Below are 24,728 nucleotides of genomic sequence, written 5' to 3' on the forward strand. Positions count from 1 at the left end.
TTACATCATTTTTTTCAATTTTCTATTGAAACGAGAAACTTTATGTAAAATATGAATTTTATGGAAAACATGCACATGTTAGTTGACAGCTCTGGCACAGTTTACTTTGACCATTCCTCTGCCTTCTAAAATCTATCAGTCAACCTTTCTATTAGCCTCCAATTTTCTCCAAAAAGTCAATAATGTAACTGGAACAAATTGATTTTTAACATATTTTTATAGCCCCAATAAGTCTTAAAATAACATTATAATTACTGAAATCATAGCAATGACAACACCAAAAATTGTAAGAAACCTTATGAGACAATTCATATCTTATATATAATTTTTCTTACTGCAATTATATAACTTACAAATATATTTATTTATACAAAATTATAAATTTTTATTATTTTAAGATTATAAAACACACTTATGTAGTATGTCATTTTCCAATTTTTTTTGTTTTTTTGAAAATTTTATGATAGATTATTGAATAATAAACCACTATGCTGCCCAAACTCATCATTCTAAGTAAGCCTCTTCAATCTTTTTTTGTATCCACTTCCCCATTTATAAAATTAGATGAAAAGTTACTTCTTTTTTCTACTTCTCACTGTATTTTATCTAAGGACATTTTATGGTCATTATAGCAAAAAACTAAATAAATATAATGCAGGCTTGTTTGTTCAATTTTTTTGTGTGTTTGTTTTTAGGTCTGCCCCTGTGGCATATGGAAGTTCCCAGGTTAAGGGTCAAATTGGAGGTATAGCTGCTGGCACATCCGCACCCACAGCAATGGGGGATTTGAACCAACATCTGTTTCCTATAGCACATTTCATGGCAATGCCACACAGTAAATCCACTGAGCAAGGCCAGGGATTGAACCTGCATTCCTTATGTATACTACATGGGTTCCTTACCTCTGAGCCACAACCAGAATTCTGCAAACTTGTTTAAATATGTATTTTTTCTTTTGGAGCTATCTTTCAATTGTCTCATGTGCCTTCTATCTTTCATATGTGTTGATCTTTATATTTCTAATTAGGTGTACCTGTTTCTGAAAAGACAGAAAATTCTCTGTGAAAGATCTTAGAATTCTCTGCTAGTATTCAAATCTACAAAATCCAAAGTAAGCAAAAGAGAGAAGAAAGGAAGGAAGGTAGGAAGGAATGAGGCAAGGAAGGGAAATAATAAAAATCTGAATTCATTGTGTTTCAGAAGTATAAGCAAGAATCACTTCTGGTTTTAGCAAAGAAACATTGTGCCACTAAGAGTATACTTCACCTTAGGGACAAAAATATGATGTTATTGTGTAAAAGGATGATGCTTTTGTCAGGATCCAAAGTCTTTCTCCTAAGATAACAAAGACAGATACATATGTACATCTTATTTTTCTGTAATTGATAAATTAAATGATCATTAAAAAATAAAATGAGAATATGATTGAACAAATTTCACTCCAGGTAAAACCTTAAGTAGATGATAATATTTGAAATTTCATCCACTAAGGGAGGCAACTTTCAACAGCAATAAGCTGATAATAAATCCAGAAAGGAAAGGTTCTTATTTCCAGGTATTTTCTTAGAATCTCCATTTTCCCAAAGCACACTCGGCGTGAATAGCTGCACTATTTGCAATTAAGCCAATCTGAAAAAGGCTAACCAATCAGATTGAACGCTTCATCAAGTAGACTTTTTACAACTAGTAACCTCTTTAAGTTCACTGATGCTCTCTTTATAAAATATTGGGAGCAATATGATATGAAAGGAATTTTCTGGTTCCTAGTTATTTTCACTATAACAAGTATTCTGATCATTCATTTATTTTATGTTTACCATGTTTCCAGTTCCACATACGTCTCAGCTATGAAGAGTGAATTGCATAGGAACTACTCAGAGGTGACTGAGTTTATTCTGCTAGGTTTCAGAACTCCTCCAAAGTTACAGGTCCTCCTGTTTCTGGTGTTCTTGCTGATCTACATGGTCACTGTGGTGGGAAATACCAGCATGATAATTGTCATAAAGATGGACTCCAGACTTCAGATGCCTATGTATTTCTTCCTCAGAACCTTGTCCTATTTAGACCTCTGCTACGCCACGGTCATTGCCCCCAAAACTTTAGCCAACTTCTTGTCAAGTTAAAGGAAAATTTCTTACAATGGCTGTGCAGTACAATTTTTCTTCTTTGCCCTGTTTGTCACAACTGAGGGCTTCCTTCTAGCTGTTATGGCATTTGATCGATTCTCAGCTATTTGCTCCCCGCTCCTGTATCCTACGCACATGTCTCAGAAAGTCTGTGTTCAGTTGGTAACTGGATGCTATATCTGTGGCTGTATCAACTCCATAATACAAACAGGTTTCACCTTCAGTTTGCGTTTTTGTGTAGAAAACAGACTGGACCACTTTTTCTGTGACGTCCCAGCCCTCCTCAAGATCTCTTGTGTCGATACCTTTGTGAATGAGGTTGTACTGTTTCTTCTCTCCGCTCTCATCATCATCACCACCACAACAGTCATTCTGCTTTCCTATGTGTACATCCTCTGCTCTGTCTTAAGGATTCCTTCAACCCATGGCAGGAGTAAGACCTTCTCCACCTGTGGCTCCCATATAGCGGTGGTGAGTCTGTTCTATGGGACTGTGTTCTTCATGTATGGCCAACCTGGGGCCATCTCCTCGCCAGAGAAAAACAAGGTTGTGGCTGTGCTCTACACACTTCTAATACCCATGCTCAATCCTCTAATATACAGCCTCAGACACAGAGATGTGAAAGAGGCTGTGAAAAGAATATTACACAGGAAATGATTCCCTCACTGATATTTGTAAAACTATTATCATTGGACAAGGTTTGTTTTTGAAGGTTCTTAGTTACTCTTGTTTTTGTAAAATGACTACATCAAACATATTTATACATATGGCAACACATGGTTTTCTAAGTTTTAGAAACTGTAATTCTATAATATAGGTACAGAAATCATTATTTTACTTGCTTAGAATGTGTGAAAATATTGCATGTTCTCAAACTATGATTTGATAATGTGTTAAATATTTTCATTTCAATTTTACTGAAGAACTAAATAGTAAGAGCTTCTCTTACTTATTAAAATAACATATGTGAAATATTCTTTACCTTTTTTATTATAGAAAGCAAGTAATCTGATATATGTTTGGACAAGATGACAGCTCCGTTGTGTAAGTGGCAAAATGGAATATTAACAGTTGGTTACATGGGACACTTTTTTTTTTTTTTTGCTTTTTAGTACCACATTCTTGGCATATGGAATTTTCCATTCTAGGGGTCGAATCAGAACTGTAACTGCTGGCCTACACCACGGCCACAGCAACTTGGGATCCAGGATACCTCTGCAACCTACACCACAGCTCATGGCAATGCTGGCTCCTTGACCACTGAGCGAGGCCAGAGATCGAACCCGCATTTTCGTGGATCCTATTCAAGCATTAACTGCTGAGTCACGAAGGGAACTGCCTATAACACTTTTGAAAAAAGGTCTATCCTTTCTCAAAGTTCCAGGTTGTGCACTCTGAGTATTATCATTCATAAAGTTACCACTCCTATAAAAAGGGGGCTCATAATATAGTATCTGAAGATCAGTTCTTCACATGGAAAATATGTGTCAATAGCATCCCAAGTTTTATTTCCCCTTTTCTTAACAAAAATTATATATTTTATTACAATAAAAGCTGATACATAAAAATCAGGTACTCTATCAAAAATATCATTTTAATTACTATTTTCAAATGAAGAAATTGAGACTGAATAAGTTGGTGTAGCCAAAACTCTACACCAGTATGGATTTAGAATTGTAACTACCCAAATAAACCTTTAAAAGCACATGGTATACTCCAAAAATATAGTCTCATAACCTAGAAACCATTTCTGAATGGACATATTGATATGGAACCAGTCTGGGAACTGTAACAAATCTGACCATTCCCCTTTTATGATATACATAGGTATTTTCTGTGTTTCTACTTCAACATGTTAATCAATATTTGGTGTAGAGCAGTATAACATGTATACACAATTCTATTCATTGGTCTCTCCTCTCTTTTAAATTATTAATATACTTATGCACTGCAAATCATATAAGCACTTTTTAACATTAACTTTTATATATGATTTTAAAATATCGGTTAATATAAAAAGCTTTTTTTTCTAGATGATGTAGGCTGAGGTAGAACATTCCTACCATCAGGGATGGAGAGCAAGTCTGAGAGTATTCTGTACAACACAAGTCTTCCTCAAATAATTTTTATCTTCCTTAAGTCTCCTCACATATTTTAGTTACTTTCTCATAACCGACTTAGCATAACTTAGTATAAAGCATTAGGTTTTGCCACTTGTCTGGGTTTGTATGCCTTTATAAGTGTTCTTGTGTCCCATTAGACATACTGGATAAGTCTGTATGCTTTTCTCCTATTAATCTGTCTCATGTCAATCTAATTATCAGGCCCACCTAAAAGCCTAGAGTGCAGAGGGAAAATTTCACCTCCTCTACATTATCAAGTGCTCTTATGCCTCTACTGAGATAGTACAATGATTTTTAACCCTTTTTTCTAGGAGTGTGGTGAAATACACTCATTTTCTAATACGAAACCAACTTTGTATTTGGGGAATCTAATCAACTTTGTCACGACACATTATGCTCTTTATTTACTGATGAGTCAGTTTCCTAATGCTTGAAAATGGTGGAAGCAGTTCCAAAATGCTTTTTAGTTTTCCACTAAAAGTAAGTGCCTAATTGTTGTGAAGTCAAAGATACGATCCAGGCAAAGATGTGCTCAACTGCTCCGGATTCCTGGACAGTTCTTGTTCCAGGAGCAAACTCTGGCTGCAGCTGCAGTATGCTGCCATCTGGTGGCTGCTGTCCACTCTCACCAAATCTAAGGCAAAGATTCTAGGTACTGTGACAGAAAAACGGTTAAAAATTCCAAGTGTCTCCTAAGTTATGTGGCTTCCATGCACATCATATTGTCCTGAGCAGAGGAGTTTGGGTAGAAGTACCTAGAAATGTGAAAAGCCCCCGAACACCTTCCTGTCTCCCGAGATAAGCTGTCTCTGGCATTGTCAGCCCTTTTCCCCTCCCCTCCTTTTGTCCTTTTCCTCAACAAAAATAGATCCTATAAGATCTCATTCTCTATTTCAAGAAAGCGATGAATAGAAAATGGAAAACATTTGCCGATTATGGTATATCTGAATTTTCTCATGCTGAGGTACATTTTCACAGGGTCTTACGGAATTTTATTTAAAATTGTCGTGTATATGTTCATCATTAAGGAGAAGCAATGTTTGGTTTCCTCATCCCAGTCATGGCACATTTTGGACTCGAGCTTGTCCTAACATCGTTAAAAGATGGGGATTTTTTTTCTCCTTTTGTGTTCTGAAGAGAAGCTCTTAAAACAGTGAAATTTCTCCCCCTTTCAAGGTTTGCAAGAACTAACAGGAGTTGTCATCTGAGAAGGAGTTTTTATTATAGAAAGAATTGGGATTTATGAATCAATTGTTTTAGTAGTTACCAAAAGGTGTGCTGGTCAAAATATTTAACAGCTTCTTCAGTAATTTTTATCTAAAATGCTTCTATATCAGTAAATAAATCAGTGATACAAAACAGCCTCTTCTACCAACATGGGTCATTCTAAGGGTTTCCAAATCATTAATTGATTATTTTTACAAACTTCTGTGAGAAACATTTGGTTTGCCATGCTATAACTGAATGTTGCCTGGGGCATAGTTTACGTGAGAGGATAAGAATCAAGCAAACTATGACAACAGTTGTTGAAATTAAATTGAAAGTTATTAGATGATTGGTGTTTGAAAAAGTACAATTTTTTTAACACAATTGTTCATAAGGCTAAATCCTCTGCAGGCTTCTGCTTAACTAATATCAATTACATTTAATTTTTTTAATAACTTCTTATCTTGTTCCTGATCTTTAGATGAAGTTTTTCTGTATTTCATCATTAAGAATGACATTAGCTATAGGTTTTTCATAGATACTCTTTATCAAGCAGAGGAAACCTTCTGCGAATTGTTATCAGGAATGAATGCTTGGTTTTGTCAAATGCTTTTACTCCATCTCTTGAGATGACTAAATGTATATCATTCATATATAAGATATTTTATTACATATATTTAATATATTTGTTAATGCAGTAAATTCCATTGACTTATTTAAATCGGCTTGCATTCCTGAGATAACTACTCATTTGTCATAATATACTATGTTTTTATTCTTTGTTTGACTGAATTTACTAAAATTTTCTTTAGAAATTTTGCATCTATGTTCACCACAGATATTGGCCTATAGTTTTCTTTTCTTGTTTTGTCTCTTTCTGGCTTAATTCAAACTTTACTCTGGTTTCATAGAATAAATTAGGAAGTCTTACGTTATTTTAAAACTTTCGGAATATTTCTGTAAAAGTGTTAGTTAAATTTTTACTTAAATGTTTAGCAAAAGTCACCAGGGAACTGAACTGGAGTTTTTCTTTGTGGGATAGCTTATAACTGCAATTTCAATTTTAAAGTCACTTAATGTAATAAACAGGGGCAATTGTTGGACTTTCCACATTTCTTTTCCGTCTTTCAGGAATCACTGTTTTTCACTGCCTACTCTCCAATATCTTGGAAAAGAATATAATTGTATGTATTTGTGTGTCAGTGCTTGTGTGATATGTGTTTGTGTGTTGTGTATTTGATATATACATAAATATGGCAAGTGGGAAAGGAAAGAGAGAGACAAGGAAAGAGAGAAAGCTGGGTCAGGGAAGAGGAGGAAGCAGTGGGGGGTGAAGAGATGCTGTTTCCTTGTTGCCTATTTATATTTATGAATGAGGGTGAATCTGTGTTATTATTTCATCTTGGCCACAGTCAGAAGTCCCTCTATCTCTCTTTTATTTTCCAAGTCGAATTAAACTACTTTTCCAATCAGCCTGAGTAGCAGGAAGGGAGATATTTTAGGTTTTTTTTTTTTTTTTAAATTACTAATCTAACTAGAGACGTTCATATGTATGGCCAATAGCATATACCCATTGCTTCTCATTGAACAATGAAGAGTTACTGATGGCAATTAAACCTAGATTTCCTATGAATAAAGCTGTTCTAAGGTTGATAAAGTTGCCTGAAAAGGCTGTATAGTGTTCAAGAAAGAAAGTTTTCGATTTCTATTCCTTCTTCTTTTCCCTTGATTTTATTTACTTAATTTCTTTAAATTTTAAAAATTTTAATTTTATATTAGAGTATAATTGATTTAGAATGTTGTATTAGTTTCAGGTATTCTGCAATGTGATTCCATTATACATAAACACACATCCATTCTTTTTCAGATTCCTTGCCATATAGGTTATAGAATATTGAGCAGAGTTCCCTGTGCTATACAGTAGGTCCTTGTTGAGTATTTATTTTATATACAGTAGTGTGTATATGTTAGTCCCACACTCCTCATTTGTACTCCCCCAGCCTTTCACATTTAGTAACCATAAGCTTGTTTTCTAAGCCTGGAGTCTGATTCTGTTTTGTAAATAAATTGGTTTATATGAACTTTTTAGATTCTACATATAATATACAATACAAACACTGTATATTTGTACCACATCTTCTTTATCCATTCCTCTGTCAATGGACATTTAGGTTGATTCTTTGCCTTGGGTATTATAATGATATAATAATGGTAATTGTTTTGTTCTCCATGAAGATTGGGATGCGTGTATCTTTTCGAATTATGCTTTTCTCTGGATATATGCCCAGAATTAGGACTGCTGGATCATATGATAGTTTTATTTTTAGTTTCTAAGGAACCTCTGTACTGTCCTCCATAGTGACTGCACCACTTCACATTCCCAGCAACAGGGCAGAAGGGTTCCTTTTTCTCCATACCCTCTTGAGCCTTTATTGTTTGTAGACTTTTTGATAATGGCTCTTCTGATTGAGGTAAGGTGATACCTTATTGTAGTTTTGAGCTGTATTTCTCTAGTAGTGACCTTGGGCATCTTTTCAGGTGTTTTGGGGCCATCTGTATGTCTTCTTTGGAGAAATATCTGTTTAGATTTTCTGCCCATTTTTTTGATTGCACTGTTCGTTTTTTTTGATGTTGAGCTATAGGAACTCTTTGTATGTTTTGGAGACATAAAATCCCTTGTTGGTCTCTTCAGTTGCAAATATTTTGTCCTCTTCTAAGGGTTGTTTCTTTGTTTTGTTCATGGTTTCCTTCATTATGCAAAACCTTTTAAGTTTAATTAGATCCCATTTGTTTATTTTTGTTATCTTATTTTCATTTTTATAGGAGGTGGTTCAAAAAATGTTACTGCGCTTTATGTCAAAGAGCATTCTGCCTATGTTTTCCTCTAGGAGTTTTATAGTATCTGGCCTCATGTTCAGGCCTTTAATCCATTTTGAGTTTATTTTTGTGCCCGGGGTTAGAGATGTTCTAACTTCATTCTTTTACATGTCGCTGTCCAGTGTCCTCAGCACCACATATTGAGGACACTGGACAGCGACATGGATAGTCTTGCCTCCTCTGTTACAGGTGCGGGTGCAGGGGTGTATCTGGCTTACTGTACTGTTCCATTCATCTGTATTTCTTGTGTTTGCACCAGATCCATACTATTTTGATGATTGTAGCTTTGTCATGTAGCCCGAATCCTGGGAGACTGATCCCTCCAGCTCTATTTTCTTTCTCAGGATTGCTTGGACTATTCAGGATCTTTTGTGTTTCCATACAAATTGAAATTTGTTTTTGGTTCTAGTTCTGTAAAAACTGCCATTGGTAATTTGATAGTGATTGCACTGAATCTGTAGATTGCCTTGGGTAGTGTAGTCATTTTGACAATATTGATTTTTCCAATCCAAGAACAAGTATAACCTGTTTGTTTCATCTTCAAGACCTTTCATTAGCACCTTATAACTTTCAGAGTACAACTCTTTTGCTTCCTTAGTTAGGTCTATTCCTAAGGTTTTTATTTTGGTTTTGATGCAATGTTAAATGGAATTGTTTCCTTTATTCTCTTTCTGATTGTTGTTAATGTATAGGAATGAAAGATATTTCTGTGTATTAGTTTTATATCCTGCAACTTCCCTGAATCATTGATGAGCCCTAGTAATTTTCTGGTAGTGTCTTTGGGATTTTCTATGTATAGTATCATGGCATCTGCAAATAGTGACAGTTTTACTTTTCTTTTTCCCATTTGGTTTATTTCTTTTTCTGCTCTGATTGACATGGCTAGGACTTCCAAAATTATGTTGAATAAAACTGGTGAGAATGGAAATCCTTGTCTTGTTTCTGAACTTAGTCAAAGCCCTTCACATCTGAGTATGATGTGTGGCATTGTAGGTTTGTCATATGGGGCCTTCCCTCTATGCCACTTTCTGGAGAGGTGTTTTTTTTTTTTTTATCATAAATGGGTTTCTGTTCCTTCTTTTGAAGAATAGTCTTACTTCATGAAAGCCAAATTATTTTAGGGATGACATTTTGCGTCCTGGGATCATTTCCCTTAGTTTTCAGCATTAAAGTAGTTTATAGCTATTATAAGGTGTTTTACAAAAAGTTTGTTACTATGCATAAAAATATATGAGAAATTACAAAATAATTACAATACTAATTGTGCACCAAGCATTACACTATTAATTGACTAAGTGATACATATTAAAAATACCTTTAAGAATGAAGGGTAAAAGAAATCACATATGCTCTTTGTGTTCCCTGTTCAATAATTATTATTTTAGTAGGTATATCTTGTCATTTTTCTTCCTAAACATTTTAGGTTAGAAATTTTTTCAGAGTTTTATATGAATCATAAAACTTATCTGTCATGTAAATGCACAAAATGGACCTTTGCTCTTTGTGTATACCCCACCTGGGCACATCTCACAAGTGAAAAAGCATGGTTATGACTGTGTTCTGTACCCTTATCACCCCTTATATCCTCTGATTTATAGTCTAAAGAATAGGGATGTAAAAAGGCTGTGAAAAGGATATTGTTGTGGAAAATATCTTTTCACTGACCTCCAGCTACCTACAAAACTGAAGACTAGAGATTTCGCACTGTGGGTCAGCGAGTTAAGCATCCAACATAGCCTCTCTGAGGATGCCAGTTCAATCCCTGGCCTAGTTCAGTGGGTTTAGGATTTGGTGTGGCTGCAAGCTATGGCATAGGTCATAGATCTGGTTTGGAACCAGTGTTGCCATGGCTATAGCATAGGACTAAAGCTACAGGTCCAATTTTACCCCTAGCCCAGGAACTTTCATATGCTACAGGTGCGGCCGTGAAAAGAGAAAAAGAAAAAAGAAAAAACTAAAGACTTAACTAAAATAAATATATTCAATAACTCCTTAATTTTTTTTTTGGTCTTGGTGTTCCCGTCATGGCTCAGTGGTTAACGAATCTGACTAGGAACCATGAGGTTGTGGGTTTGATCCCTGGCCTTGCTCAGTGGGTTAATGATCCGGCGTTGCCGTGAGCTGTGGTGTAGGTCACAGACGTGGCTCGGATCCTGCGTTGCTGTGGCTCTGGCGTAGGCTGGTGGCTACAGCTCCGACTGGACCCCTAGGCTGGGAACCTCCACATGCCATGGGAGTGGCCCAAGAAATGGCAAAAAGACAAAAAAATTTTTTTTGTCTTTTGTCTTTTTAGGGCTGCACCCATGGTAGACAGAGGTTCCCAGCCTAGGGGTTAAACTGGAGCTGTAGCTGCAAGCCTACACCATAGCCACAGCAATGCAGGATCCGAGCCACATCTGCAACCTACACCATAGCTCAGGGCAATGCTAGATCTTTAACCCACTGAGCAAGACCAGGGATCAAACCTGCATCTTCAGGGATGCTAGTCAGATTTCTCAACCACTGAGCCATGACAGGAAATCCATATTCAGTAATTTTTAATGGAATAGTTTCAAACAAGGGTGTCTAAAGTTCCATCTATGATACCACAAATGTCAAGATTAGATTCTTTATAAAAGCAAATAATATTATTATACCACACACATGTACGTATACCACATCTTTATTCATTCCTCTATTAATGAGCACTTAGGTTGCTTACATATTTTTGCTCTTATTTAAATAAAGCTCCAATGAATATAGGGGTGTATATATCTTTTTCATTACTGTTTTCTTTTCTCATGGTTTTGTGACCCTTTTCTGTGTTATCTTTATCTTCCTGTCCCATTGTGTTTTTTGTATAGATTTTCGCTTTGTGATTACCATGAAGGTCATATAAAACAACTAAAAGTTGCTATTTCAAGGTGACAGCAACTTATGTTTGAATGTATTTTAGAGTATTTTTACTCATTCCATGTGTCATCTTTTTGTAATTTATACCTTTTTATTTTATGTATACCTCACTTAATTATTCTAATTATTCTTTAGTAGCTTTCTAAATGGTTAAACACTACTTTTACTATATATTTGCCTTTACCAGAGAGATTTTTTACTTTTAAATGTTTCCTTGTTAATAGATAGTACTTTCCCTTTTCACCTTAAAGGATTCCCTTTAACACTTCCTATGGGACCAGTTTAGTGGTGATGAACTTCTTCATTTTTGCTTTTCTGGAAAACTTTTTAACCCACTAAGCCACACTGTCACCCCCACTACCCCAGAGACTGAGGTGCTGCCAAGGGTCCTGCACTGCCCGTTGCCCCCCACCTCTCTTGGAACATGTGCAGCCACTGATGAGGGCCTCATGGCCACTGCTTTTGAGAATCCTGTGACCAGGCACAGTCCTTCACCCCCACCTATCCTGGGAATGCACATGCCTTGCCATTGCTCCTGGATGCTGCCTCCACCTCCTTGGGAGTTACTGCCACTGAAGAGGGCCCTGCAACTAGGTACATCCCTCTGTCTGCACTTCCCCATGGGTCAGTGTCACTGCCAAGTTACTGGTGACCAGGTGCCACCCAGATGTGCCACCCATTTCCCCCACCCCCCTGGAAGCAGCATGTACCTGCACAACCAAAATCATGGGGATAATGGCCTCAACACACTTAAGAAAGAGACAGCAAGCATCCAAAGCAACAGCAGCCCTAATGCCAAAAAAATACTAAACCCATACAAGCTACCCAGGAATGCTCCTGCATATAAATAGCCCTCCAGGATTACAGTAGATAATTGTTTTACCTAAACTAACAGAGTAAGAAAAATATAAGCAAAATGAAGAATCACATGGAACATTCTCTGGGATTGACCACATACTGATGTGCAAAACTAACCTCAACAAATTTAAGTATATAGAAATTACCTTAAGCATTTTTTCTGACCACAACAGCATGAAGACAGAAATCAACCATAGGAAAAGAAATGAGAAAAAGCTGACTACATGGAGACTAAACAACATACTACTAAAAAACCAATGGGTCAATGAGGAAATCAATAAGGAAATTAAAAAAATACCTTGAGACAGATGATGATCAAAACACAACCATACAAAATCTATGGGATGCCACCAAAATAGTGCTTAAAGCCAAGTCTAGCAATGCAGGTTTTTTCAAAAAAACAAGAAAAATCTCAAATCAACAACCTAACCTACCACCTAAAGTAATTAGAAAAAGAAGAACAAATAAAACCTAAAGTAAGCAGAGGAATAAATCATAAGGATCATAGAGGAAATTAATAGAGATTTAAAAAAATAGAAAAATCAATACAACCAAGGGCTGGTACTCTAAAGGGTAAACAAAATTGACAATCCCCTGGCCAGGATCACTAAGAAGAAAAGAGAGAGAACTCAAATAAACAAAACAAAAAGTTGAAACAGGAGAAGTCTTGATACTGCACAAATATAAAAAACTATAAGGAAATGCTATAAACAATTACATGCCAACAAATTTGACAACCTAGATATGGACCACTTTCTAGAAACATACAGCCTACACAACCTGAATCAAGAAGAAATAGTTTGAACATCCTGATTACTAGAAGTGAAACTGAATATGTAGTAATAATAAAAAAAAAAATACCTACAAACAAAAGTCCAGGACCAGACGGCTTTACAGGGGAATTCTATCAATCTTACAAAGAAGAACTTGAATGAATCCTTTTCAAACTCTTCCAAAAGACTGAGTAGGAGGGTACAGCCAAAGACATTTCAAGAAGCCACCATCACCCTAATAAGAAAACCAGACAAAAATACCACCAAAAAAGAAAACAGGCCAATATCTTTGATGAATATAGATGCAAAAATTGTCAACAAACTTTTAGCAAACAGAATCCAATAACAAAAAAAAATATCATCTACCACAACTAAGTGGAATTCATCCAAGTTCACAAAGATGGTTCAATATATGCAAATCAGGATTCCTATCATGGCTTAGTGGTAACAAACGTGACTAGTACCCATGAGGATGCAGGTTTGATCCCTGGCCTTGCTCAGTGGGTTAAGGATATGGCATTGCCAAGAGCTGTGGTGTAAGCTGTAGATGTGGCTTAGATCTGGCATTGCTGTGGCGGTCGCATAGGCAGGCAAGTACAGTCTGATTCAACTCCTAGCCCAGGAACTTCCATATGCTGCAGCTGTGGCCCTAAAAAGACAAAAAAAAAAATTTACACAAATCAATCAATGTAACACACTACATTAACAAAAGAAAAGTAAAAAACATATGATCATCTCAACAGATACAGAAAAAACATTTGATAAAGTTCAACATCCATTCACAATAAAACTCTTACCAAAATGGGTATAGAGAGAACATATCTCAACAGAATAAAAGCCATTTATGACAAACCCACAGCCAATATAATACTCAATGAAAAAAGCTGACACCCTTCCCTCTAAAATCTGGAACAAGACAAGGATGCCCATTCTTGCCACTGTTATTTAACACAGTATTGGAAGTCCTGGCCACAGTAATTAGAGAAGAAAAAGAAATTAAAAATGTCAAAATTGGAAGGGAAGAGGTAAAATTATCACTGTTTGAAGATAATATGATACTTTATATAGATAACCTTAAGGACTTGACCAAAAACTACTCGATCTGATAAACAATTTTCAGCAAAATAGCATGATAAAAGATTAACATTCAGAAATTGGTTGCATTTTTTACAATAACAATGAAATATCAGAAAAGGAATGTAAACAAAAACACCTTTTAAAATCACATAAAAAGGAGCTCCTATTGTGGCTCAGTGGTAACAAACCCAACTAATATCCATAAAGACATGGGTTCAATCCCTAGCCTCGCTCAATTGGTTATGGATCCGGTGAGCTATGATGTAGGTCACAGACATGGCTCTGATCTGGTGTTGATGTGGCTGTGGTGTAAGCCAGGAGCTACAGCTCTGATTCGAACCCTATCTTGGGAACTTTCATATGCTGCAGGTGTGACTTTACAAAAAACAACAACAACAAAATAATACACATGCACAAATACCTAGGAATAAAATTGACCAAGGAAGTGGAAGACACATATGGAAGTAAGACTTATATATAGAAGTATAAACATTAAACAAGGAAATTAAAGAGGATTCAAGAAATGGAAAGATATCCTGTGCTCTTGGATTGGAAGAATTAATATTGTTAAAATGACCATGCTACCCAAAGCAATCTACAGATTTAATGTGGTCACTATCAAATTACCCATGATACTTCTTCACAGAACTAGAACAAATAATACAAAAATTTAAATGGAATTATAAAAGACCCAGATTTGCCAAAGCAATCTTAGAGGAGTGGGAAACAGAGCTAGAGGCATAACTCTCTCAAACTTCAGACAACACTACAAAGCTAAAATAATCAAAACAGTGTGGTATGGGTGTATAAATAGACATCTGGATCAATGGAACAGAATAGAGAGCCCATAAATAAACTCAGATACCTATAGTCAATTAATCTTTGTCAAAGGAAGCAAGAATATAAAATGGGGAAAAGATAGCCTCTTCAGCAAGTGGTACTGGGAAAATTGGACAGCTGCATGTAAATGAGTGAAATTAGAACACCCTCACACCATGCATGAAAATAAACTCAAAATAACTTAAAGACTTAAACATAAGATATGACACCATAAAACTCCTACAAGAGAACATAGGTAAAACATTGTCTGACATAAATCATACCAATGTTTTCTTAGGTCAGTCTTCCAAGGCAAAAAATTAAATTCAAAAATAAACAAATGTAACCTAATCAAACTTACAAGATTTGGCACAGCAAAGGAAACCATAAACAAAACAAAGACAATCTACGGAATAGGAGAAAATATTTGCCAATGATGCAACTGAGGAGAGCCAAATTTCCAAAATATACAAACAACTCATACAACTCAACAACAACAAAAAACAACAACCCAACTGAAAAATGGGCAGAAGATCTAAATAGACATTTCTCCAAAGAAGCATATGGATGGCCAGCAGGCACATGAAAAGATGCTCGACATCACTAATCATTAGGGAAGTGCAAATCAAAACTACAATGAGGTACCACCTCATACCAGCCAGAATGCCATCATTAATAAGTCTACAAAGAACTAATGCTGGAGAGGGTGTGAAAAAAAGGGAACCCTCCTACACTGTTGGTGGGAATGTAAATTGGTATGGCCACTATGGAGAACAGTATGGAGGTACCTCAGAAAACTAAATATGGAACTACCGTAAGATCCAGCAATCCCACTCCTGGGCATATATCTGAACAAAACTTTCATTCAAAAGGATAAATGCACTCCTATGTTCATTGCAGCACTATCCACAATAGCTAAGACATGACAACAACCTACATGTCCATTGACAGATAGATTAAGTGGTATATTATATATATATATATATATATATATACACACACATACACACGCACACACACACGCACACACACACACACAATGGAATACTGCTCAGCCATTAAAAAAAGAATGAAATAATAACCATTTGCAGCAACATAGATGCAACTAGAGATTATCATACTAAGTCAAGTAAATCAGAAGGAGGACAAATACTATATGATATCACTTATATATGGAATCTAAAACATGGCACAAATGATCCTATCTACAAAACAGAAACTGATTCACAGACATATAGAACAGACTTGTGGTTGCCAGCAGAGAGGGTGGAGGGAGTGGGATGGACGGGGAGTTTGGAGTTAGTTGCCACAAATGATTACATTTAGAATGGATAAGCAATGAGGTCCTACTGTATAGCACAGGAAACTATATCCAATCTCATGGGACAGACCATGATGGAAAATAGTATTTTTTTTAAAAGAATGTATTAAAAAGAGTAAGAAAAAGACAAAGAATAAGGATTTACTGTGCAACACACGGAGCTAAATTCAACGTATTATAATAACCTATAATGAAAAAGAGTCTGAAAAACTACATATACATAACAATCATTTTGCTGTATACCTGAAACTAAAACAATACTGTAAATCAATTAAATGTTAATTAAAAAATTCCAGTCTCTTGGGACAGACCATGATGGAAAATAATATGAAAAAAAAAATAATGTTTATATAAGTGTGATTGGGTCACTATGCTGTAAAGTAGAAGTTGACACAGCACTGTAAATCAACTATATTCTAATAAAAATGAAATAATTAAAAACTCAGTTTCTCAGGAAAAAAGGTAAAACTACTAGTTATATAATAAACAAATCCTGAGGATGTAATATACAACATGATAATTATAGCAGTTTATAATATTTGAACATTGCTAAAAGAATAAATCTTCTCATCCCAAGAAAAAAATCTGGTATATGTGTACAATGGAAAATAGAATATTACTCAGCAATGGAAAGAATAAGCTGCTTATACATGAAAAAATAAGGAAATCTCAAAATCATTTTACTCAGTGAAAGAAGCCAGAGGGAAAAGAGCACATACATAATCCAATTACATATCATTCAGATCATTGGTTATCTGCAAATGGGTTTGGAGGAAACATCGATTGAAAAGAGGCATAATAAATCTTTTGGAAGTGAGGGAATGTTCTGTTATCTTGATGTGATGATGTTTTCATTTATGTAAATATTGTCAAAACTCACAGAATTGTGCACTTTGAATGCATACTCTTTGTTTTACACCAATTATTCCTCAGTAACTGTTTTGAAAAAAAATAATGAGCAGATCCTTTTTTAGATCCAAGGCTTTGCATTTTAGAGCAATGACTCAAAAATACCTCTTTTTTTGAATGAAAGTTTAATTTTCACATAAAAAGTCATAAGCTACACAAAGGAATAGAAAAGGATTATTTACATATTTATCATAATTATATATAATGCCTTTATAGTTTATGATAATAAACAATGATACTATCATTAATTAACTAATTTATCTAGATATTTCTTATATAAAAACTTGAAAGTTAAAAGTAGGCTAAAACTTTTTAATATAATTGTTAGTGTAGCAGCAGCTGAGTGAAGAGTCAACACCATGAATACTATCATTTAAATTAAGAAAATTTCCTTAGTTATGACACTACAATTAGTTATAGGTATACATTTAATGGGATGTCACAAGATGAGTTTAAAGAAGTAATGATGTTTTAGACTACTGTGGAATTTAGGTTACTTAGGCATGTTTTACTAGCACTCCTTTAGGAGTAAAATACAGAATCTTTCACACAACACTCTGAGTCCTATAATGGAATGATCCTTCAATGAAAGAGGCTCCTGATTTTTTAAAATTGCAGCTCACCTAAATCTCAGACACAGGGGCTTTGCCCACTGGATATTAGTAATCTTATATTAAACTGAGATAAAAGAGTTACTGCAAAGTCAAGACAGTTGACTGTCAAGCACATAGGCAAAACTGTAATTTGAAAGCTCAGTTCGAATCCTGAACTTACTTTCTTAACTCTTGATGATTAACTGTTATTACTCGCATTTTCCTCCTCATTTATAAGGCAGCATTTCCTCAGTGAGAGGTGCTCAAAAATTAGAAGTCATTATTCACTCCCACCTCATTCTCTTTTTATCAACCATCAAACAATATCCAGCTTAGTTTACCCACAATTTTAAAGATTTTCCCTCTCTTCACTGTCTCGTGTACAACTGTCATTCCTAAACCACCATAATCTCTTACTTGGACAATCACACACTTCCTGGGATTATCCTCTTCTCCCATGAATATGTGTCTACCGCAAGCTACCAGTGTGATTTTTATAAACTGCCAATTTGAACATAATACATCCTGTAAAAAATCCCCAGTGCACCCTGCTTCCTACAGAGTAAAGGCCATCTGCCTTGTTTTGTTATATAGGACTGTATGATTTACACGAATTTCCTTTTGAGTCTCTCATTTCCTCTCTTGTATATGAAAAACCAGGATTTAACTTCGATTAGTTCAAATATAGGTATTTATTTTCCTTGGCACAGAAAATTTTCTATTTTATCTTGCTCAAGTCCACTTATGTTTTAAAATGTACTTGTGAAGTTTTCCCTGCTCATTCAGATCACTCATCTTTAGAGGCTGCACTCTTCTTGTACTTCTATGTATGCCTTTATTCAATGGGCTTTATTCACCATACGACATTGTACCTCTCTATTCAGCTATTTTTCCCCTCAATTATTGTGAGGTCAAGTACAGAAATTACTTATCCCTATGAATTTTTACAGGACAAAGAGAACTTCAAAATTCAATAAATACTAATTTGATGAATGAATTCTAAGGCATATATAACAAGATATGAATCTTATGTACTCTTGCTTATTTTTATTATAGTTTTCTTGTGAAAGTGGAGAATATTCAAAAATAACTTATATGTTTAGTAGATATTCAAGGGGGGGAGAAATAATAAGGATGCAGGTCAGAGAAACCATGAAATGAATGTTATTCATTTAGCCTCTGGACAATTATGAGTTACTTATATGCCATCTTTCAGACTCTGTGCACTGCAGACTACATGATTCTCTCACTAAATGTTCAAACAGATTTATTCAGTAAATCTGATATTTTGATCTTTCCTGTTTATTACATCATATGGTGTTACCTCTACCAAATAAATACTTATCCACCTAACATATGTGTTTAACGCAAGATGAATAATACATCCCAAACAACAACCTTTAAGAGTCAGGAGCAAACTGTGAATACAGTTTTCCTCAAAACCAATTACATGGCAATCCTTACCTTTGCCCCAAATGAAGATGAAGCACAGAGAAAGTCATTTCACTCCAAAATCAACAGCCAGACAAAATATATCCAAAAGGAATTCTTTGGCTGTGAGAACATGGAGTTCAAATAAATAAACTCCCCTAAGAATAAATATTTCTAAGATCATTTTTTTTTTTTTTTTTGAGTCAGTGCTTCCCAAATTGTTATAATGCCAAGGTCTTTCAGTTATATCACTGTTAAAATGGAACTAAATAAAAACATTTTTCCCCCCAGGATCTTTCCTAGAGCCTCTTTGACATCTTTGTTTCTCAGAGAGTAAATCAAAGGGTTCAACATGGGAGTGACCAGGGTGTAACACAAGGAGGCCACTTTACTCAGCTCAGGATATCCATCAGGGATGAAATACATAAAAATGATGGCACCATACAGTACACTCACGACTCCTAGGTGAGAGCTGCAAGTGGAGAAGACTTTCTTACGCCCCTCAGTAGAGCGTATTTTTAGAACTGTGGACACAATATACACATAGGACACAACGATGACAATTATGGTAGGAAAAATGATAATGACGCACAAGGAAAAAGAAACCATCCTATGAACATAGAGATCAGAACAAGAAATCCTCTGAAGGGGACGGTAATCACAGTAAAAGTGGTCAATGGCCCGAGACGCACAAAAGGATAAAGTAAATGTCATGCTGGTCTGAAGAATGGAGCTGATGCAGCCACAAAAGTAGGAACCTGCCACCAACTGAGTGCAGAGACGTGTTGACATGTGGACAGAGTAGAGGAGTGGGTTGCAGATGGCAATGAAGCGGTCATAAGCCATGACTGCCAGGAGAAAGCCCTCAGTCACAATGAAGAGGGCAAAGAGAAAGAGCTGGGTCACACAGCCTGCAAAGGAGATGGTCTTGCTCTCAGACCAGAAGTTGATCATAGCCTTGGGTGCAATAACAGACGAATAGACGAGATCAACGAAGGAGAGGTTGCCTAGGAAGAAATACATTGGTGTCTTCAGCTGGGGGTCAGTCATAATAACGGCCATCATGCCAACATTCCCCAGCAGGACCATGGTGTAGACCAGCAGAAAGAGCAGGAAGAGGAGAGAGTGGAGCTCTGGGCGGACCCTGAAGCCTACAAGAATGAAGTCAGTCACTCCTGAGTGGTTGCTTGTTCCTCTGTCCCCCTTGTCCATGGCAGAAACCTGCTGAGAGGCACAAGGCAAAATCAATGAAACTGTGGCTGTGAGTCTGGCACCATAAATCCTCTCTAAACTGTAGAAATAAATTATTTATAGCTTAATGAGATACTGCATATAAAACAATTTTAAAGTCAAGAAGATGCAGGAATTTGGATTAGCATTCACTAGGCTTCTGAAACATTTATTCTATTGAGCAGTGAAAGCAATTCTTTGGTTATTTTATTTATATCATACTTTTGAAAGGAATTCAGTAAGAAAGTAGCCTATTTTCTTGTGTAATTTTACTAACATTCTGAATTTCTGTTCTTAATATATTTACATTAATATTAGGTTTATCTAAATTAGTATTACTCACAAAATAAATTAGGAACATTACATTTTCTCTAAAACAGGAGTAGTACATATAATATCAATGACAGTGTTTGTTGCCATTATGATAGACAAGTTGATATTTGAATTAGTATACAACACTAATAAATATATTTAAAATATTTTTTCCTCATTACAACCTCAATTTATTATTTCCATTATTACTGTATCCATCTTTGAAAATAGAATAAAATAGGTAAGTTACTGGTATGTTAAATGTATAAACATCAAAAAATCACTAAGCCTAGAGAAAACAAAATTCTCTAAAGCTGTTTCCAAACATAGCTTCATTTTCTCAGACCAAAGCTGTTCCCTCAAATAAATGCATTTTTAATGACTCATGATTAATATTTAGTTGCCATTAGTAATTTTTTAATTAAAAATACCACAATCATTTAGCCCTCTTTTTGAAGCAGAGGGAGAAGGTGGTGGCCATTCCAACCCTTACAGCAATGAATGACTTTCTACCAAGGCTGCATCAGTTCAAAGGATCTCACTCTTTAGGCAGGGCAGGCAAGCCTAAGAAAAATATACAAAGGAAAGGTCCTTTCTTGAGTTCCAGTATGCTTTATACATCATAAATTAGGAATAATAGGGTAACCATCAATATTTAAGGCTATCAACCTTGTGTCATCCAGAGTCCACGATCATGAGCGAGAGCATCAACAGTGGTATGTATGATGGCCTTAGTTATTTTTAGACCTGTGAAACCTTCTTCAGGATATATCAGCACTGAGGTTTTGCTTATCCTCTGTGATGGATTCTACTGGGAGAGGAGCAATCATAAAGTCAATTATAGAGACACAAGTACAGGCTCTAGGGCTGCTGTCTATGAGGACACTGACAAAGAAAAACTTTGTTGTAATGGCCACAAGCAGGCAAATTGATAGGCATAGAGAAACACTGAAAAGTTTGTACTATTTGAGAAGTTTTAAATAAATAATTATTTAAAATTAGGTAGTAAATTACTTTTGCTATGATTTTAAAAGGCAAAAATTCACTCCTTCAGATTATGGTTTCCCTGTATTTCTTGATGCAAATATATTTCATGGTATACAAATTCCCTCTAAATCACAAACTCAAATTTAGATAATGTTCTGCTAATTTTATGTTTTCCTATATTTAAATAGGTTAGAGAATATAATGGAATAAATGATTATATTAAATAAAATTATTTTAAAAATCTCTAGTAAAGTAGAGCAGTACTTATATTTAAAATTCCTTAATAGCTAATGTGTGACTGAAAGGCTAGATTAAAACCAGAGACATTATAATCTATTTAATAAGCCTAATATTATAAGGATGTAATTTTTCCTAAACATTTCCATAAGTTAATTATAATCATATTTTTAGAAAATCCCTTTTTAATTAAAAATTATTTTTAGAATTTATCTGGAATTGTTTTGATCTAAAGGTTGAAAAATGATATGGGGTCAGAGCTTCTCTTTATTATACTACAGTATTATTAAGAGTTTGGTCAGTGTAGGAAAAGAAAGTTTAGGAATGTTAAACAGGAAAATATTAATTAGGTTGAAATGAAGCCTATGAAATTTGGAAAGTCTGGAGGAAATTCTAGCTGAAACTCTTGTAATGACTCTTAGAACAACATAGCCCTAATTCACAAGGGAGGCTACTATTGTAGGTACAAACTTAAAAATATAGTACTGTTAACTGTGATCCAAGGATTAGATATATAGAAGCAAAAATATGCCACTACTTTCTCATCCCTCAAAAAAGCTTCTTTAGAAAGTTGGAGGCTCAACAAGGCTTCAGAGAAAAGCCCCCAGGTTTCCACAACTTCCTAACTGGTAGAAAAGTCAAAAGGAATAGAATCCTCATTGATCCCCAACACACTGTGCCCTTCCAAATTCTGAGTCTGTATGGATGTAACTGGTGTAGTAAAATCTGTGTCAAGAAACTTAGTAGGAGGAGACATTTTAATCTTTTAATATCACCAACTAGAAAGCACATGGAAAGGAGCTTGGTATCTAATCTGTAAAATCTACCAGAATCCAATATATTTTTTCTCATTCCTAAACTTCCCACAGTACCATTAGCAATAACAACATTCTACTGCTTATGAATGCATAAGAAACACTGACATTCACAGTAAATGGGATAAACTCTAACAAATTCAAAGACTGAAATCATTAAAGGTAAGGTTTGTGTTTTTGTTTTTGTTTTGCTTTTTAGGGCCACACTCGTGGCATATGGAAGTTCCCAAGCTAGGGATCAAAATGGAGCTACAGCTGCTGGCCTATGCCATAGCTACAGCAATGTGGGATTCCCAGCCCTCTGTCAGGGATCGAACCCTCGTCCACATGGATACTAGTTGGATTTGTTTCTGCTGCGCCACAGTGGAAACTCCTAAGTGTATGTTCTTTGACATGGTCAGCTTAAAAACAGATAACTAGAAAGCATGGACATTAAAAATAAACACCGCTTAGAAGTCCATGGAAAAAATTAAATCAAACCACATTTTGATTTAGTTTGAACTAAACTGTAATAAGTTATGATATATATAAACTTCTGTGGTGCAGAAAAATAAACATAAAGCCCTATAAGTAACTATTATAAAGGAGAAAGGCAGGAACATAAATAGATTGTCTATCTTAATAACATGAAAGGAAAAAAAAGGCTGTCAAAAAAAGTAAAAAAAGGTAAATAATATAGATAAAAATTAGTTAAATGGAAATGTATAGATAGTATAGGATGTTTAAAGGGATTACTATTGGGTTTTTGAAAGATTAGTAGGATGATAAAACAATAGCCAAATTAGAGGTAATACAGCAACAATGAATTGCGAGCGACAGAAGTAAAAAGGGGCTATTATGACAAATCCTCCTGTTATTAAAAAAGAGTATTGTAAATATTTTTATCTGAAATTGATGATATTTAAAATAAAGGCATTTTAAATAAACATAATAATCTATAAATGATAAATACAATTTTTTTTGGCCGTGCGTGTGCCATGTGGAAGTTTCTGGGCCAGGGATTGAACCTGTACCACAGCAGTGACCTGAACTACTGCAGTGACAACACCAGATCCTTAACCGACTGTGCCACAAGAGAACACTGATAAATATAAATTTTAATATTTCTATTAATTAGAAGATACAAATTACTATATATAAAATAGGTAAACAACAAAGTCCTACTCTGTAGCACAGGAAACTATATTCAATATCCTATAACGGAAAAGAATATGAAAAAGAATATATAAGTATGTGTGTGTATATATAATATGTGTGTATATATATATAAAAAACTGAATCATTTTGCTGTACACCAGAAGCTAACACATTGTAAATCAACTGTACTTCAATAAAAAATATAAACAAATTAAATATTTTAAAAATCTATTAAAGAAATTAAATTTTTATTAATAATCTTCCCATGAAGAACGGCCCTTGCCTAAATAGTTTCACTAGTGCTTATAAGCCCATTCTTACATAAACTCTTTCAGGAATGGCCATAAAGGAAATACTTCTTCACTATATTTATGAGTCTGGAAAAAGTTTCACATAGAAAAGAAAAAATAGACAAATATCTCCCAGAAGCTTTAATTCAAAAGGTCTAAACAGAATACTGACAAATAGAATATACATAAAGAATAATAAAATCTCACCAAAGTGAATGTTTATAGTATAAATGCAAAGATCACTTAACACTTAAAAAATGAATTTAATGTTTCCACATCTACCTATGAAGGAATAACTACTACAAGATTTGCTTATGACAAAAAAAATCAATTCTGGAGAAAATATATGAATGAACTGCTTTCAATTACTGGACAATGAGCAGTGAATGACTATAACTCCTTAGAAAAAGGAAATATATTCAGTTAGCACTATGACCCTTGAGCAGGGGACAGTGATGGAAGCAGAGCCTGATGTACTCAGAGTGAAGGAGTTGGGGGCTGAATTTTACTATTTTATTTTAATTTCCAGAAGCTCAAATTTTTAATCCAAACTTTAAAAGGTCAACCGGGCCCATACAAAGGCTGCTGGAAGCCCTGGTTTCTATAGGGTCGCTAAAGGGGAGTGGGCCACACGCCCATGTGATGGAAGGCTGGGATGAAAGTGAATGGGTCATGAGGGGAAGGGAGAACGAAGGTGGGGCACACAAGATGGGGG

General features: G+C 35.1%; 1 protein-coding gene and 1 pseudogene across 1 annotated transcript; one reads left to right on the forward strand and one right to left on the reverse strand.

Annotated features, from left to right (window-relative positions):
• Window positions 1-1,847: 1,847 nt before the first annotated feature.
• LOC125131764 (olfactory receptor 12-like) lies at window positions 1,848-2,783 on the forward strand (annotated as a pseudogene).
• Window positions 2,784-19,248: 16,465 nt separating this feature from the next.
• LOC125131680 (olfactory receptor 9K2-like) lies at window positions 19,249-20,244 on the reverse strand. The gene has a single exon (XM_047788449.1). The coding sequence runs from the start codon at window positions 20,215-20,217 to the stop codon at window positions 19,249-19,251; it is 969 nt and encodes a 322-aa protein (XP_047644405.1). The 5' UTR covers window positions 20,218-20,244.
• Between the last annotated feature and the right edge of the window lie 4,484 nt (window positions 20,245-24,728).

Source organism: Phacochoerus africanus, chromosome 7 (genome assembly GCF_016906955.1).
Source record: "Phacochoerus africanus isolate WHEZ1 chromosome 7, ROS_Pafr_v1, whole genome shotgun sequence".
Taxonomy (NCBI): Eukaryota; Metazoa; Chordata; class Mammalia; order Artiodactyla; family Suidae; genus Phacochoerus; species Phacochoerus africanus.

Excerpts from the sequence above, each read along its gene's own strand:
- LOC125131680 (XM_047788449.1), bottom strand. The coding sequence starts at position 20,217 with ATGGACAAGGGGGACAGAGGAACAAGCAACCACTCAGGAGTGACTGAC.